Source organism: Myotis nattereri (genome assembly GCF_964212035.1).
Source record: "Myotis nattereri genome assembly, chromosome: Y".
NCBI lineage: Eukaryota > Metazoa > Chordata > Mammalia > Chiroptera > Vespertilionidae > Myotis > Myotis nattereri.
The window spans coordinates 41,130,939-41,149,461 of record NC_138094.1 but is presented as its reverse complement, the minus strand read 5'-3'; the positions used below and the strand labels follow the sequence as shown (position 1 = coordinate 41,149,461).

Genomic DNA, 18,523 nt, shown 5'->3' with positions numbered 1-18,523 from the left:
ATAAGAAAAGTGTCACAAGACCTTGCTGACCTAAAAAATAAACTAATTTATTGGTAAAAATGAATTACTAGTTTTTAAAACATGTAACCTCTTACTCATTCAATAAATAATCTACCATGTATCTATTATATTTCTCACACATATTGATAGAGGTAAGTTAAAAACTTACATTATTTCTACCTATGTGCAAGTTATTTTATTGAGAAATAGTAATGATCAAAGGCCAGGTCAGACCATTACCCATGGATAGACATCAGCAATGGACTGAAGGTTTCTGGGTTCGATTTTTGTTAAGGACACGAACCTTGGTTGCAGTCTCTATCCCCCAACCTGGTTGGGACACATGCGGGAAGCAACCAGTCAATGTCTCTTTCTCTAATATTGATGTTTCTTTCACTCTGTCTCTGCGTGTTCCTTACCACATCCTCAAAAGAAAGAAAAAATATCCTTGAGTGAGGATTAATGTAAGTTAAAACATATATATATATACATATATATATACACACACACACATAAATGCTATATATTTTATACTAATTACTATACTTTGTCCCTTTTAGTCATTAATAGAGCTGTATTTGATGTCAGTCTTACTACACCTATTTTATAACTGAAAATTAAGATAAAAAGAGATGAAATAACTTGACCAAATTGTAAAAGTGACGTGACACTTAACTCAATGAAGCATAATGGCTACTCCCACACTGTACTTTCATCATTTATGCTAATTTTCTTACTTGAAATTTTTTGTAGTAGCACATGGCAGATAGCACCTCAAATATTAATTAAAGGATTAAAATAATACCCATGTAACAATGAATAGACATCCTATATAATAAAAGCCTAATATGCTAAGTGTCCGGTTGTCCAGTTGGCCATTCAACCCATCAAAGCGTAATATACTAATGATATGCTAAGGTTGCTCAACTGCTCGCTATGACGTGCACTGACCACCAGGGGACAGACTCTCAACACAGGAGCTGCCCAGTGGTGGTCAGTGCCCTCCCACAGGGGGAGCACTGCTCTGCCCGAAGCTGGGCTCATGCTTGGCGAGCATAGCGGCGCAGCACTAAGGATGTCCGGCTGACAGCTTAGGCCCCAAAGGCTCCCGGACACGAAAGGGCGCAGGCCAGGCTGAGGAACTACCTCCCCTTCCGAGTCCACAATTTTCATGCACTGGGCCTCTAGTATCCTATATTATAAAAATCCTGTGGTTGTGACGCCCTCACGCTGTAACAACCGATCACCAGGAGGCTGTGTGCATGGCAGGTGTGCGTGGGTGGGTGGGGACTTGACCAGAAGGTGCATCGGGGAGGCCTGAGGCACCAGTCGCAGGGGAGGTCTCACGCAGCACCGGCCTCATGGGGCAGACTTCAGGACTCGGGAGTCCTATGCGGCACCGACCCTGCAGGGCGGGACTCTGCAGGGTCAGTGCCACACGGGACTCTGGGACTCGAGGGAATAGCACACGGCATCAGCAGGGACTCGACGCTGCATCCCCATGGATGCCGGTGGGGGCTTGATGCTGGGTCCCCACGGAAGCCAGTCAGGCTTGATGCTGCAAGAAAAAGGGCAAATAGTGATATTGAAATATTTCTTGTAATTCCCTTTCAGTGTGCACAAATTTGTGCACCAGGCCACTAGTAAATTTATAAAAATTTAAACTCAGAGGTAAGAGAGAAAGGCTAGCATCATTATACCTGGTAAGTATGCTTTATCTACCTAGTGACTGCAAGAACACCACCACAAACTCTTGTTTTGTTTCTTAAAATCTTTATAGTTGAAATTATTACAATATGTCCCCTTTCCCTCCCCCCACTCCCGATTAATCTCTTTGGCAGTCAAACGACCCTTTCTCAGGGGTCGCCTAAGACCATCCTGCATATCAGATATTTACATTACAATTCATAACAGTAGCAACATTACAGTTATGAAGTAGCAATGAAAACAATTTTATGGTTGGGTCACAACATGAGGAACTGTATTAAAAGGGCCAGAAGGTTGAGAACCACTGCTCTAAGCCTTCATCACCCTATTGTCTGTGTCCATGGGCCATGCATATACGCATACAAGGTTCTTGGTTGATTTCTTCCCACTCTCCCCTGCCTTCCTTGTGAGATTCCACACTCTGTTCCGTGCTTCCTTGTCTCTGGATCTACTCCATTCATCAGTTTATTGTTTAAATTAGATCCCAAATATGAGTGAGATCATGATGCTTGTCTTTCTCTGACTGACTTATTTCACTCAGCCTAACACTCTCTGGGTCCCTCTATGCCAGGGGTCCTCAAACTATGGCCTGCGGGCCACATGCAAATACAAATATTGTATTTGTTCCCGTTTTGTTTTTTTACTTCAAAGTAAGATGTGCAATGTGCATAGGAATTTGTTCATAGTTTGTTTTTTTTAACTATAGTCCGGCCCTCCAACAGTATGAGGGACAGTGAACTGGCCCCCTGTTTAAAAAGTTTGAGGACCCCTGCTTTATGCTGTCTCAAAGGGTAAGACATTCTTCTTTTTTACTGCTGCATCATCGGCCATGGTATACATGTACCCCGGCTGTTTAATCCACTCATCTACTGATGGACACTTGGGCTGTTTCCAGATCTTAGCTATTGTAAATTGTGCTGCTAAGAACATGGGGGTGCATGCATTCTTCCTGATTGGTGTTTCAGGTATCAGGGTTCTTCCCAGGGAATCTTCAGTTGATTATTCAGGGAGTTTTTCTGTATTTTAGTTGTAATTCCAGTTTGATCTTGGGAGCATGTCCTTGCATCATCCACTTACTCCTCTGCCATATTTTATATCCCCACAAACTTTTTTTTTTTTTTTTTTTTTTTACAGAGAAGAAGGGAGAGAGATAGAGAGTTAGAAACATCGATGAGAGGGAAACATCAATCAGCTGCCTCCCGCACATCTCCCACTGGGATTGTGCCGGCAACCAAGGTACATGCCTTTGACCGGAATTGAACCTGGGACCCTTCAGTCTGCAGACCTATGCTTTATCCACTGAGCCAAACCGGTTTCGGCCCCACAAACTTTTGTTTTTAATTAAACTTAATTGTTATATTAAATTTATTGTGGCAACATTGATGAACATGAACATACTTGTTTCAGGTACAGGTTTCTAGTTTCAAGATCTATATATTGCACAGTGTGCCCACCACCCAGGGTCAAATCTGTCACCTTATATTGGGTCCTTCTTTTTCCCCCTTTGGCAATCATCACAAGTTTTTCTTCACAAGTTTCAGTTTTACTTCCCACATTTGAGTGAAATTATATAGTACTTAGCTTTTCTGACTGACATTTTACTTTCCATAACTTTCTCAAGGTTCATACATGTTGTTACATATGGCACTATTTCATCCTTTCTTTTGGCTAACTACTGTTCCATTGTATATATCCACCACATCTTCTTTATCCAGCCCTCTATCACAGGACACGTTGGTTGTTTGCATGTCATGGCCACTATGAATAATGCTGCAATGAAAATAAGGTGCATATATCTTCACAAATCATGATTGTGAAGTTTTCAGGCATATACCCAGGAGAAGAACTGTTAGGTCATATAGTAGCTCTAATCTCAGGTGGGTTTTGTTTTTGTTTTTGTTTTTGTTTTTTTAGGAATTGCAAGACTGCTTTCCACAGTGATTGTACCAGTATACATCCCCACCAGCAATAGATGAGAGTTCCCTGTTTTCCAGAATCTCTCCCACACTTGTTATTGCTTATCTTGTTGATAATGGTCACTCTAACTGGTGTGAGGTGGTATCTCATTATAGTTTTGATTAGTATTTCCCTTATTGCCAGTGAGGTTGAACATCTAATATATCTATTGGCTGTTCATATGTTTTCTTGGGAGAGGTGTATTTTCAGATCCTCTGCCCACTTTTGAATTGCATGCTTTGTTTGGTGTTAAGTTTTGTGAGTTCTTTATATATTTTGGAAATTAAACGCTTGTCAGATCTACTGTTTGCAAATACCATCTCCCATATGGTTGCCTGCCTCTTTGTTTTGTTGTCAGTTTCTTTTGCTGTACAAAAGCTTTTTAGTTTGATATAGTCCCATTCCTTTATTTTTGCCTTTACTTCCTTTGCCTTTGGGTTCAAGTTCATAAAATGTTCTCTACCATCAGAGTCCGTAAGTTTGCTACCTAGATTTTCATCTATGAAACTTACTGTTTTGGATCTTATACTTAGGTCTTTGATCCATTTTGAATTAATTTTTGTACTGGGAGACAGACTCGAATCTAGTGAATTCTTTTCCACATGGCTTTCCAGTTTTCCCAGCATCATTTATTGGAGAGACTAGCTTTACTCTATTGTGTGTTTCTGGCTTTTTGTCAAAAATTATCTGTCCAAATACATATGGAATTATAGCTGGTTTCACTATTCTGTTCCATTGATCTGTGTGTCTCTTTCTTTGCCAGTACCATACTGTTTTGATTATCGGAGCTGTGTAGTATAATTTGAAGTCAGGTAATATGATATCTCCGATTCATTCTTTTTTTTTAAGCATCACATCTTTTTTCTCAGGATTGCCTTGGCTGTTTGGGGTTTTGTTTTGTTTTTTTTGGGGGGGGGGTCTCTAGAACTCTGATGATTCCTCTTTTTTAATTCTTCAAAAAATGACATTGAGATTTTGATGGGGATTGCATTAAATCTGTATATTGATTTAGGTGATGTGGCCATTTTAGCTACTAGTATGTTGATTCCTCCAATCCATGAATATGAGATATTTTTCCATTTTGTTGTGTCTTTCTCTATCTCTTTTAATAATGCTTTGCAATTTTCAGTATATAGGTCTTTTACATTCTTTGCTAAGTTTATCCCCAGGTATTTTATTCTTTTGGTTACAACTGCAAAAATAATTGTTTTTTTCTTTTTTTCCGGAGTTTGTTGTTAGTATAGAGGATGGCAATGGATTATTATACCTTGATTTTGTATCTTGCAACCTGACTGTATTTGTTCATTGTTCCTAAAAGGTTGTTCTATGTACAGAACCATGTCTTCTGCAAAAAGTAACACCTTTACTTCTTCCCTTCCTATTTAGATGCCTTTTTTTTTCTTTCTTTTGCCTTATTGCTATGTTGAGGTCATCCAGCACTATCTGTCCTATATAATAAAAGACTAATATGCAAATTGGCCAAATGGTGGAACGATCAACACAACAACTGGTTGCTATGATATGCACTGACCACCAGAGGGCAGACGCTCAATGCAGGAGCTGTCCACAGGCCCCAGGCCTGCCAAGGCGGGTGCCAGCAGGGGTCCCCTGATAGCCCCATCATTTGCCCCACAGAGGGAGGTGACTGGCGGAGGCGGCAGGGGGCAGTGCCAGTGAGCAGGTGACGCCAAGGTGGGTGCCAGAGGGGACCCCCTGATCACCCCACAGAGGAAGGCGACCGGCTGTGGCAGCAGGGGGCAGGGCCACCAAGTAGGTGGTGCCAGGCCGGCCAAGGCATGTGCCATGAGGGATCCCCCCTTTGCCCCTCCAGTTGCCCCAGAAATGGGCCCTGATCGCCGGCCAGGCCTAGGGACCGTACCCATGTAGAAATTTCATGCACCAAGCCTCTAGTCTATACTAATAAAAGGGTAATATGCTAATTAGAGTAGGAAACCTTCCGACAAAGCCAAGATGGCAGGGCCAAGGCAGAGGTGGTTAGGGGTGATTAGGCCAGCAAGCGGGGGCAGTTGGGGGTGATCAGGCTAGCAGTAGGGGACAGTTGGGGGCTATCAGCCAATGGGGGAGGAAGTAGGAGATGACCAGGATGGCAGGGGGAGTAGTTGGGGGTGAGTAGGCTGCCAAAGGAGGGGCAGTTATGGGTGAGATGGCCAGTGTGTGTGGGGGGGGGGGGGGCAGTTGGTGGCTAGCAGGCTGCCATGCAGAGTGGTTTCATTTTTTCACCATTAAGAATGATATTAGCCCAGACCAGTTTGGCCCAGTGGATAGAACGTCAGCCTGCAGACTCCAGGATCCCAGGTTCAATTCCGGCCAAGGGCGTGTACGTTGGTTGAGGGCACATCCCCAGTAGGGAGTGTACAGGAGGCAGCTGATCAATGGTTCGCTCTCATTGATGTTTCTATTCTTTTTTTTTTTTTTAATTAAATCTTTATTGTTCAGATTATTACATTTGTTCCTCTTTTTTCCCACCATAACTCCCCTCCACCCAGTTCCCACCCCACCCTCCGCCCTCAGTCCCCACCAACTGTCCTCATCCATAGGTGCACGATTATTGTCCAGTCTCTTCCCTCACCCCAACACCCCTTTCCCCCCCCAAGAATAGTCAGTCCATTCCCTTTCTATGTCCCTGATTCTAATACAATCACCAGTTCATACTGTTCATCAGATTATTTATTCACTTGTTTTTAGATTCACTTGTTGATAGATGTGTATTTGTTGTTCATAATTTGTATCTTTACCTTTTTCTTCTTCTTCCTCTTCTTAAAGGATACCTTTCAGCATTTCATATAATACTGGTTTAGTGGTGATGAACTCCTTTAGCTTTTTCTTATCTGTGAAGCTCTTTATCTTACCTTCAATTCTGAATGATAGCTTTGCTGGATAAAGTAGTCTTTGTTGTAGGTTCTTGGTATTCATCACTTTGAATATTTCTTGCCACTGTCTTCTGGCCTGCAAAGTTTCTGTTGAGAAATCAGCTGACAGTCGTATGGGTACTCCCTTGTAGGTAACTGATTTTCTTTCTCTTGCTGCTTTTAGGATTCTCTTTTTTTTTTTTTTTTTTTGCTCTTGGCATTTTAATTATGATGTGTGTTGGTGTGGTCCTCTTTGGATTCCTTTTGTTTGGGGTTCTCTGCGCTTCCTGGACTTGTAAGTCTATTTCTTTCACCAGGAAGGGGAAGTTTTCTGTCATTATTTCCTCAAAGGGGTTTTCAATATCTTGCTCTCTCTCTTCTTCTGGCACCCCTATAATAATTACTAGGGTGTTGGTACGCTTGAAGCTGTCCCAGAGGCTCCTTACACTATCTTCGTATTTTTGGATTCTTTTTTCATTTTGCTTTTCCGGTTGGGTTTTTTTTGCTTCTTTGTATTTCAAATCTTTGACTTGATTCTTGCGACCCTCTGGTCTGCTGTTGGGAGTCTATATAATATTCTTTATTTCAGTCAGTGTATGCTTAATTTCTAGTTGGTTCTTTATCACAACATCGAGGGTTTCACCAGTCTTCTTGAGGATCTCACTACATTTATCGGCGGTCTCACCAGTCTTTTCAAGGGCCTTATTTATCGGCGGCTTCTAGACAGTTCTTTAAAGACCTTAAAAGTGTGGTTTTGAACTCTATATCCAGTAGTTTGCTTTCCTCCAAAGAGGTTTGTGTTGTTTAAGAGGTTATTCTGTCGTTTGTGTCCTGTTTCTTTGTCTCGGCATTTTTTTATGCTCCGCTGTGTCGATAGAATGCCTTTCTGTGCTAAGTGTCCCAGTTACCTTAGGTAGACACTCTTGGTGCACCCCCTTGTGGGCTTTGTGCACAGTCTTGTTGTAATTAAGCCTTCATTGTTGTAGTTATCACTGTGAGGAATTGACCTCCAGGCCAATTGGCTGTGAGAATCAGCTGTGTCTGCAGTGGGAGAACTTCTGTGCTGGAGACACCTCTCTGGGGCAAGACTTGCTTCGATGGGGCTTTGGTGCTCACTGAGTCTGCCCCCTGAGTGTGTCTTTTATGGTTCCACAGAGCTGCAAACTGGATGGTCCCACTCTGACCTCTGAGCTTCCTGGCTCCTGGATCTCTAGGGAGGTGCTAACCTAGCCTTTGCCTGAGGCTATCCAGCAAAAGTCTCCCTGCAGGACTTGGGCGGGGCGGGTCTCACAGGATCAACAGGGTGGGGTTAGCAATTATGGCTGCTCTTGGTCTTGCCCTCAGAGGCTCTGTTTCTCAGTGTCCCTTTAATTGCTGCAAGCCCCATGGAGAGAAAGCTGCCCTAGGGTTCTGAGCAATGCCAGATAGTCCCACGTCTCCCGTATGAGTCTGGGTCCCTAGAGACTCGCCCGGAATTGGAGCTCAGAGCCTGAGACTCCCTCCCGATTGAAAACGACAACCACGCCCTCAGCCGCCAGACCACTGCGCATGCACTCCGCACCTTAGTATTTTACTTCCGCACTGCACCTCCTCTGAGTCTTGGTATGCTTTTCTCTTTCCTCCTAGTTGTAGAACTTCCACTCAGCCAGCCTTCCTGTGGTTCTGGATGATGTCCATTCCGTCTTTTAGTTGTATTTTTGAAGTGGTTGTTCGAGGCAGCAAACTCCGGTGTTAACCTCTCATTGATGTTTCTAACGCTCTATCCCTCTCTCTTCCTCTCTGTAAAAAAATCAATAAGATATACATATTTTTTTAAAGAATGATATTAGCTGAGGATTTATCATAGATGACTTTTATTATGTTGAGGTACTTTCCTTTTTGTTGCGTGTTTTAATCATAAATGGATGTTGCAACATATCAAATGCTTTTCTTCTTCTATTGATAAGATCACATGATTTTTACCCTTTCTTTTGTTAATATGTTGTATTACCTTGATTGATTCACATAAGTTGAATCATCCTTATGCCTGTGGAATAACCCCATTTGATTGTGATGTATTTTTTTGGATGCACTGTTATATTTGACTCCTATGCCAGTTCCCTTTTATGTTTTTTTTTGTCATAAATTATCCCTCATAATGCTGTAAGATTTTGGTGGTCTTCCTCCTCGTGCACTGGGGGGTGGGGTTCCCTCAGCCCAGCGTGCCCTTCTCACAGTCCGGGAGCCCTCAGTGGATGTCCTACTGATGGCCACAGTCTGGCAGCAGAGGCTCGGAGTAGGCATCCTGTGTGTGTGTGTTTGTGTGTGTGTGTCTGCTGGGGGCCTGCCTCCAGCTGCATTGGAGGCTCAAAGCAGACACTGTGTGTGTATGTGTGTGTGTGTGAGTGTGAGTGTGTGTGTCTGCTGGAGGCCTGGCCCCAGCCACACTATGGAGGCTTGGAGCAGGCGCCCCTCTGTGTTGAACTCTCAGGCTCCTGGCCTCCACTGCATGTTTTTCTCTCCCTTGAGCTGTGGCCAGAATGGGGTGCTGCCTGCAGGCTGCACTTTCCTGCTTATGGATTACCAGAACACTGCAGAGACCAGGGGCAGGCCCTGCTGGGGGCTGCCTGTCCTCCACACTTGCCTGCTCTGGGATCCCCATGGGGTCCCAGCTGGCAGCAGGGCTTAGGCGGCACATGGGGGCTCCAGCTGGGGCCAGGGCTTAGGCACATGGGGTTTAGGCTGCACACGGGGGTCCCTAAGTCCGGCCTCCTAGGGCCACACACGGGGCCAGATGGTGTCTGGCATTGGCCAGCCCTGCCTGCAGTATGCAAATTAGCCAATGGGAAGCATAGCGAAGGTACAATTACTCTTTTTGTCTTTTATTAGATAGGATTAGCTAGTATTTTATTTAGGATTTTTGCATTCGTATTCATCAGAGATATTGGTCTGTAGTTTTATTTTGTTGTGTTGTCTTTGTCAGGTTTTGGAGTCAGGGTTATATTGGCCTCAAAGAATGTGTTAGGAAGTATTGCCTCTTTAATTTTCTGGTAGAGTTTGAGGAAGAAAAGGTTTTCAATTTTCTTTGAATGTTTGGTAGAATTCACTGGTGAAGCTACTTGGTCCTGAACTTTTGTTTTTTGGGAGGTTTTTGGGTTATTTTTGACTAATAAAAATATCATACTGTAATAAAACTTTAAAAATTCAAAACAATTTTGCAACATAATAATTAGAGTATACTTCATACTTCATACCATGTCATGGTAGGCTATGATATTAGCTTTCAGATAAAACTGTAGTACACTTTCTTTATCACCCTGGGCCTTTAATCTTCCAACATGTTTCTTTTGAAACAAAAACTGCCTGTTGAGATTGCGGACATCAATATTATCTAGTTCAATCAGGTCAATGTGGGAGAACACGGTGAGCATGAGGTTCTTGAGGAGCTCACAGCCTATGCCGCCCACACCCACCACCAGCACCCAGCCCCTGGCCATGGCCTCGGCTAGCTCTTGGGGTAGCCCCCACATCAGAGCCATGGTGGGAAGACCACAAGCCGCGATGGAGACAGGAGAACTTGATGGTGATTTCAATTTCCTCACTACTGATCCATCTATTTAGATTTTTTTTTTAATTCTTCATGATTTAAACTAGGAAGGTTATATAATTCTAGGAACTTAACCCATTTCTTCTGGATTATTGAATTTGATGGCATGTAGTTTTTCATATTATTCTAGTACAATCATTCATATATTTCTTATGTCTTCTGGTGACTTCTCTTTCATTTCTGATTTTATTTATATGTTTCTTTTCCCTTTTTTCCTTAGTGAGTTTAGTCATGGGTTTTCAATTTTATTAATCTTTTCAAAGCACCAGCTCTTTGTTTTGTTTTCTTGTACAGTCTTTTCTCATTTCATTCATTTCTGCTCTAATTTTTATTATTTTCTTTCTTCTACTGACTTTTGTTCTTCCTTTTCTAGCACTTTAAGATGTGATGTTAGGTTGTTTATTTGAGATTTCTCTTGTTTCTTGTGAAAGGCCTGCAATGATATAAACTTCCCTCTTATTACTACTTTTGCTGGATCTCAGAAGTTTTGAAAGTTGTCATTCTCATTTGACTCTTTATATCTTTTAATCTCAACTTTTATTTCTTCTTTGAACCAGTCACTTTTTAGTAGTATGTTGTTTAATCCCCACATATTTGTGGATCTCTTTACTTCCTTTTCCAGTTAATTTCTCACTTCAAGGCATTAGTGGTCAAGGAATATGCTTGGTATAATTTTAATCTTCTAGTATTTGTCAGTGGTAGTTTTGTGATCTAATGTGCACTGGAGAAGAATGCATATCTCATGTTCTGGAATAAAAGCTTCTATAAATGTCAATTACGTCCATTTGGTCTAGTGTTTCATTGAAGGCCGATATTACTTTATTGATTTTATGTTTGGTTGATCTATCTAGAGCTGTCAATGAAATTTAAAAGTTTCCAACTATGATTGTGTTTTGATCTGTTTCTCTCTGTAGTTCTATGTGTAGTTGTTTTATATATATCAGCGCTCCTTGGTTGGGTGCATATATATTAAGAATTGTTATGTTTCCTGATGTAGAGTTCCTTTATCATTATAACGTGTCATCTTTGTCTCTTGTTATCTTGAAATCTATTTTGTCAGATACAAGTATGGCTATACCAGCTTTTCTGTGGATATTTTTACTTGAAGAATCATTTTCAACCCTTTTACTTTGAATCTATCTTTGTCTTTGCACATTAGATGTGTCTCTTATAGGCAATACATGGTTGGGGGGATTTTGTGTGTGTGTGTGTGTGTGTGTGTGTGTGTGTGTGTGTGTGTGTGTGTTTTAATCCATTCTGCTACTCTGTGCCATTTTATTAGTGAATTCAGACCATTTTATCTTTTGTTTTCTGGTAACTCTGTGCCTCCATTTGCCTTGTTTGTGTTTCTGTCTGTTGGTTATTGCTTAGTGATATTCCATGCTACTTTTCTCTGCTTCCTCTTTTTTAAAACTATGTGTCCTGGTTTGGGAGACTTTTATGTGTCACTACCATTTAGATGTATCAAAAATAAACTTACATATATCATCATGACTTTTTTCTTCTGAGTGCATCTGATCCTCATACTCCTATGCCAGTTCCCTTTTATGTTTTTGTTTTTGTTTTTTGTCATAAATTATCCCTCATAATGCTGTAAGATTTTGGTGGTCTTCCTCGTAGTGTTGTAACCATCTGTTGTTTCAGATAGAATAATTTCCTTTAGTATTTACTGCAATGGAGGTTTTCTAATGATAAAATCCCTCAGCTTCTGTATATCTCTGAATACCTTCTTTCTCCTTCATATTTAAACAATTATTCTTGGCTGGTAATTTCTCTCTCTCAGATGGTTGAATATTCAGTTCCACTCTCTTCTGACTTGTAGAGTTTCTGCTAAGAAGTCGGATGAAATTTTGATGTATTTTTCTTTGTAGGTCACTTCCTTCTTTTTTCTTGCTGCTTTGAGAATTTTTTCTTTGTCATTAATTTTTGATGGGCCTTTTGTATTGACATAAATAGGTGTTCTGTTTGCTTCTTGGATTTAAGGATATAGTTCTTTTCATAGGTTTGGATAGTTCTGATCCACTATTTGTTTGAATAGACTGTCCCATGCTCTCTCTCCTCTGCCTCGGGAATGCCTATATTTTTAATACAGCTTTTTCAAATGGAGTCAGAAAATTTTTTCATAGAGTTCTTTTATTTTTCTTTATGCTCCGGTCTCTCTCTTCTCTTTGCATCATTTCTTGATTCCTATCTTCTATGCCATTAATTCTCCATTTGGTTGACTGGTTTCTATAGTCAATAGTTTATTCTTAATCTCCTTAGTTTCATTTCCAGGATTTCTGATTGGCTCTTTTTTAAAGTTTCAATCTCTGTGGTAAACTACTTCTTTTGTTCATTGATTTATTTTGAGTGCACTGAATTGCCTATCGGTATTTTCTCACATCTCAAGTATTTTCAGAACTGCAATCTTGAAACCTCTGTCATTTACATATTTTATGTTTTCCAGCTTGCTTTCTAAGGATTTTTCATTTTCTTTCTGGTTCTTCATGTTATTTGTTGTCCTCCTTTGCATATACATTTATCTCTGAAGATAAATTTTCCAGTAGATGGCAATGAATTGCGAGGTTTTTTATGTCTGTGTTCTCCTAGTATTGAACCTCCATGGCTTCTGTAAAGAGTGTGCAGCTGTGCTGCTTGGAGTTAGGGTTCGTTTTGACCTCACCTTAATGGCCTCCATAGGGTCCCATCTGGGGGCCTGCCTTCCATAGGGTACCACACGAACTCCTCCTGGGCATCAGTCACAGAGGGAAGCAGGATTCTACTGTATCAGCTCTGGTATACACGATTCCAAGGGCAATAGGAGGCGAGTTTTGCGAGTCCAAGTGGTGGCAGGGCTCTGTAGTTTCGTTTCTTTATCTGCAAGACTACCATGGGCCCAACAGCCCACATGGCAGAACCCCATATCTATCAGGCATCTGCTAACTCAGAAGCTTGCCCTGAAGGGCTTCCTTATTCTCCCCTGCCCAATTCCCCAGCTGCTCTCTGATTCTCCCAGCAGAAGGAAGTTCCTTTCACTGGCTTTCTCCCCTCTTCTGGCCTTCTGAGCCTCAAGCTCCTGACTGTAGGGCTGGTTCTGCCAGCCCTCTGTGCTTTCCTCCTTGCTTATCTCCCTGTTTATCCCTGGTTGCCCACCTTTAGATGCTTCATTGTACTTGTTAATATTAGAGGGAGAGGACAAGGAGCTCTCTCATGTCGTCGCCATTCCTCTGACACCACTCCCATAAACACTTGAATTTCTTCAAGCATGTATTAAAAAAAAAAAAAAAAAAAAACCTGCAAAAGAAAGAGAGGATAGGGGATTAAGCTGTGGAGACTTGAGCATGTTTTCAGATAAGCTTTACAGCTCAGGTAGCAAAAGTACCTTTGAACAAAATAAGGTACTTTTTGAAAGAGTGAATGAGAAAACTTAAAGATTAAGGGATAAGAAATTGAAAGTTTATTTATCTGGAATCCTCACTTTTCTGTCATATTATGGCAGGTATGGCCATCTGTTGAGAAAGTAGGTCTAAGGAGAGGATTTACCTAGAGACATGTTAAAAAGAGTTTTTCAAAGCTGGCAAATAAAAGTGAACCCAGTTGTAGGAACAATATTGAATTCATCTGAAATTCGAATTTGCAGAAGAGCATTCTCACTTGAAAAGGTAACTTAGAGAGGTTTACAGTGTTGGTAATTTGAATTGTTTTTTATGCAAAACATACATTTACAGTGAATATGGCAAAAGGATAATATCTAAACAGTGGTACTGAATGAGGAGCAAATAGTTGAGCTTTTATTATGTACCTAACACTTGAAATTTAGTTATATACAAGTTTTTTACTCCTAATAAGACGGTTAACTTTTTTTTTTTTTCAGATTAACCAAGTTACTCACAGTCAAGCAGTGGTACTACAAAATGCCCTTCTGAGCATTCCTAATCCATCATCTGAGTGCATGCTTAGGAATGTATCAATACATCTTGCTCAACAAATATCCAGTGAGGTTAGTATTAAACTATGAAAGCTCTGAGATCTTGAATGTTTTATTAATCTGGTCCAGTCTCTACTTACTCATAAATAAAGAATATCACAATTTCAGGTTAAATGTTCTGAGACCATTTCACTTTACCTCTTATTTTAGCTAAAGTTTCATAAAGTTGTATGCAGTGTTATCTGCTAACATTAGTACTTTAAAAAGTACTTTTAAAAACTTTTAAACAGGCTTTTGAAGGCATAATATATATTGCATAAGCTAAATCAAAATAAAGAATTCAGTGAGTTATGACAGTTACTTAAACTATGCATGATGTACTGAGCAAATAGCATTTTCACTAGTCCCCAAAAGTTTTCTGCTCCTTATTCCAGGCAATCTTTTATCTGCTTTTGTCACTGTACAGTCATGTTCACTTTCATAAATTTTACATAAATAAAATCGTACAGTAAAACTTCAGTATAATAGACTAGTTCAGGTGACGAAATGTCCTTTAAAACAGAAAGTCTATTTGTAATAGGTTTTCTAAATGCATATGTTAAAATTGACAAATTAGTTTATTTGTTTTTACTTGTGTAATTAAAATTAATAATGTGTGAAAAGTTTAATTTTACACAAAATTTTCATATAACTATAATTTTAAGTTTATACTGAATAGGTGTAGTAAATGCATACATTCACCAGTCACCTTGAATAAACTAATGCACACAGCTGAGTCACACGGCTTAGCACACTTTGGAACATACCCCACGCCCCCTACACATGTTAAAACTGCGGAAAGTTGCTCCACAAAACAACAGAACCAATTACTCCTTGAGGTGGGGGGTCATTACCTGCTAATCATTCCTTGAAAATTGTTTACAACTGGTAACTCTTGGACTTAAATATATAGACTATAGGTTTAGATATGTAATATTTATTTATTGTGGCAAAATTACTGGTGTTTTTCCAACATAGGCCTACTTGGTAAAACTAATAGTGAGATAATAACAAAAAAAATAACCTGTTAATTTAATTATAAGAAAATCTTAATTAAAACCATTCTTAAATTGACTGGTTGTTAATTTTCATAAGTGACATACAGACCAGAAATACTGTTCATTAAAAATGAAGTCCATTAAATTGAGGTCCACAAAATCGAGGGTTTATTGTATTGTGTACTGTTTAGTATCTGGATTATGTAAATCAGCATGATTTGTAAACTTTACAATGTTATTTTATACTAGAGGACCGGTGCACAAAAATTTGTGCACTCGGGGGGTCCCTCTGCCCGGTCTGTGCCCTCTTGCAGTCTGGGACCCCTCAGGAGATAACGACCTGCTGGCTTAGGCCTGCTCCTGGGTGGCAGAGGGCAGGCCCAATCCCTAGGTGCAGCCCCTGGTCGGGCTCAGAGCAGGGCTGATTGGGGAGTTGGGGCGCCAGGCCCTGTCATGCACAGAGCAGGGCCGATCAGGAGGTTGCGATGCCACCCTCAGTCACACTCAGGGTAGGGCCGATTGGGGGGTTGGAGCACCGCCCCCTGTCACACTCAAGGCAGGGTCAATGGGGAGGTTGCGGCGCCACCCCCTGTCACGCACAGAGCAGGGCCAATCGGGGTTGGGGCGCTGCCCCCTGTCACGCACAGAGCAGGGCCCATCAAGGGGGTTGGGGCTCCGGACCCTGTCACGCACAGAGCAGGGTCGATCTGGGGGTTGGGGAGCTCCCCCCTGTCACTTACAGAGTAGGGCTGATAGGGGAGTTGGGGCACCACCCCCTGTCACACACTGAGCAGGGCGGATCAGGGGGTTGGGGTGCCGCCCTCTATCACGCACAGAGCAGGGCCCATCAGGGGGTTGGGGAGCTCCCCCTGTCACTCACAGAGTAGGGTCGATAGGGGAGTTAGGGCACCGCCTCCTGTCACACACAGAGTAGAGAGGATCAGGGGGTTGAGGCGCCACCCTCTATCACCCAAAGAGCAGGGCTAATCAGAGGGTTGGGGCGCTGCCACTCTCACACTCAGGGCAGGGCCGATGGGGAGGTTATGGCTCTACCCTCTCACACACAGAGCAGGACCCGGGGGGTGGGGGTGAGGTTGGGGTGCTGCACCCTGTCACACACAGAGCAGGGCCGATCAGGGGATTGGTGCGCTGCACCAGAGCCGCAGGGCGATCAGGGGCTTGGGGAACTCCCCGCTATCAGGCACAGAGCAGGGCTGTTCAGGGTGTTGGGGCTCCTTCCCCTGTCACGAACAGAGCAGGGTGGATAGGGAGGTTGTGGCCCCGCCCGCTGTCACACACAGAGCCACAGGGCGATCAGGGGGTTTGGGCGCTGCTCCCAGTCACGCTGATCCCGGTGCCGGGAGGCCTCGCGGCTCCGCTGATCCTGGTGCTGGGAGGCATATTACCCTTTTACTATATAGGATAGAGGCCTGGTGCATGGGTGGGGGCGGCTGGTTTGCCCTGAAGGGTGTCCTGGATCAGGGTGGGGGTCTCCACTGGGGTGCCTGGCCAGTCTGGGTGAGGGGCTGAGGGCTGTTTTCAGGCTGGTGGGTGACTGAAGCCCCCAACCGCTCCTTGTTTTCTTTTTTCTTTGTTTATTCTTGGCCAGCTTTAGCTCTGGCCCCAGCTCTGAGGCTTCCGCTGCTGAAAGCAGGTATCTGGTTTGTTTGGGTTCTATAATCGAAACACTGTATCAACTCCAGCTCTGAGATCCGGGAGGGCTGAAAGCAGGTTTCTGGGGTTTTGTTTAGCTTCTATATTTGTAACAATGTTTCAAACTGCAAGCTCAGAGGCCAGCAAGGCAGGTGGGGAACGTTGGTTTCCTCCATCACTTAAGCAAGCAAGTCTCATGTTAGCTTCAAGCTGCCTGGCTTGAAGCCATCTTGGCTGGCAGTTAATTTGCATATCGCCCTGATAAGCCAATGGGAAGGGGAGCGGATGTACGGCTAATTACCATGTTTCTCTTTTATTAGATAGGATATTTGTAGTTTATATCATTTTTTATTTCTTTATGGTTTAAAGTATTAAATATGGCCATAACCTGTTTGGCTCAGTGGATAGAGCATCGGCCTGCAGACTGAAGGGTCCCAGATTCAATTCTGGTCAAGGGCATGTACCTTAGTTGCGGGCACATCCCCAGTAGATGATGTGCAAGAGGCAGCTGATTGATGTTTCTCTCTCATCAATGTTTCTAACTCTCTATCACTCTCCCTTCCTCTCTGTAAAAAATCAAACAAGTATTAAATATGTCTCCTTTTCCCCCATTGAACTGTCCCTAGTTCTCTCCCCCTCCCTCACCCTCCCAACATATGCCCTCACCCTACTGTCTGTGTTCATGGATTATGCTTATATGTATTCATACAAGTCCTTTGGTTGATCTCTTAGGTCTCCCCCAACCCTCCACCCCCCACCTTCCCTCTGAGATTAGATGGTCAGTTGAATGCTTCTGTATCTCTGGATCTGTTTTTGTTATCAGTTTTTATTGTTCATTATATTCCACAAGTGAGTGAGATCATGTGATATATATCTTTCTCTGACTGGCCTATTTTGCTAGCAAACGCTCTCCAGTTCCATCCATGCTGTTGGAAATGGTAGGAGTTCCTTCTTTTTTACAGCAGCATGTATTCTATTGTATAAATGTACCACAGTTTTTAATCCACTCTTCTGCTGATGAGCACTTAGGCTGTTTCCAAATCTTAGCTATTAAGTTGTGCTGCTATGAACATAGGGGTGCATATATTCTTTATGATTGGTGTTTCTGGTTTCTTGGGATATATTCCTAGAAGTGGGATTACTGGGTCAAATGGGAGTTCCATTTTTAGTTTTTTGAGGAAACTCCATACTGTTCTCTATAGTGGCTTCACCAGTCTGCATTCTTACCAGCAGTGTACAAGGGTTCCTTTTTCCTCCTCATTCTCGCCAACACTTATTGTTGATGATAGCCATTCTAACAGGTGTGTGAAATGGTACTTCATTGTTATTTTGATTTGCATCTCTCGGATGTTTAGTGACTTTGAGCATGTTTTAATATGTTTAATATGTCTCTCAGCCTTATGTATGTCCTCTTTCAAAAGGGGTCTATTTAGTTCCTTTGCCCATTTTTTTATTGGATTGTTGGATTGCTTATCTTCCTTTTGTTAAGTTGTATGAGTTCCCTATAAATTTTGGAGATTAAAACCTTATTGGTTACAGCATTGGCCAATATGTTCTCCCATGGAGTGGGCTCTCTTGTTTTGTTGATGCTTTCCTTTGCTGTACAGAAGCTATTTATTTTGATGTAGTCCCATTTGTTTATTTTCTCCATAGTTTCCATTGCTCTAGGACAGAGGTCCTCAAACTACGGCCCGCCAGCCACATGAGGCCCACCGAAAACATTTATCTGGCCCGCTGGGTGTTTTTGCCACCGCTGTGTGCATAGGAATTTGTTCATAGTTTTTTTTTAAACTATAGTCCGGCCCTC

General features: G+C 42.2%; 1 protein-coding gene across 1 annotated transcript in view; it reads left to right on the top strand.

Moving 5' to 3' along the window:
- LOC308512203 (ubiquitin carboxyl-terminal hydrolase 9X-like) overlaps positions 1–18,523 on the top strand; it is a 254,107-nt gene that overhangs the window by 153,698 nt on the left and 81,886 nt on the right. Inside the window, exon 24 of the mRNA XM_081082000.1 lies at positions 13,973–14,098. Coding sequence (XP_080938126.1) covers positions 13,973–14,098 — 126 coding nt within the window. The remainder of the gene's footprint in view (positions 1–13,972; positions 14,099–18,523) is intronic.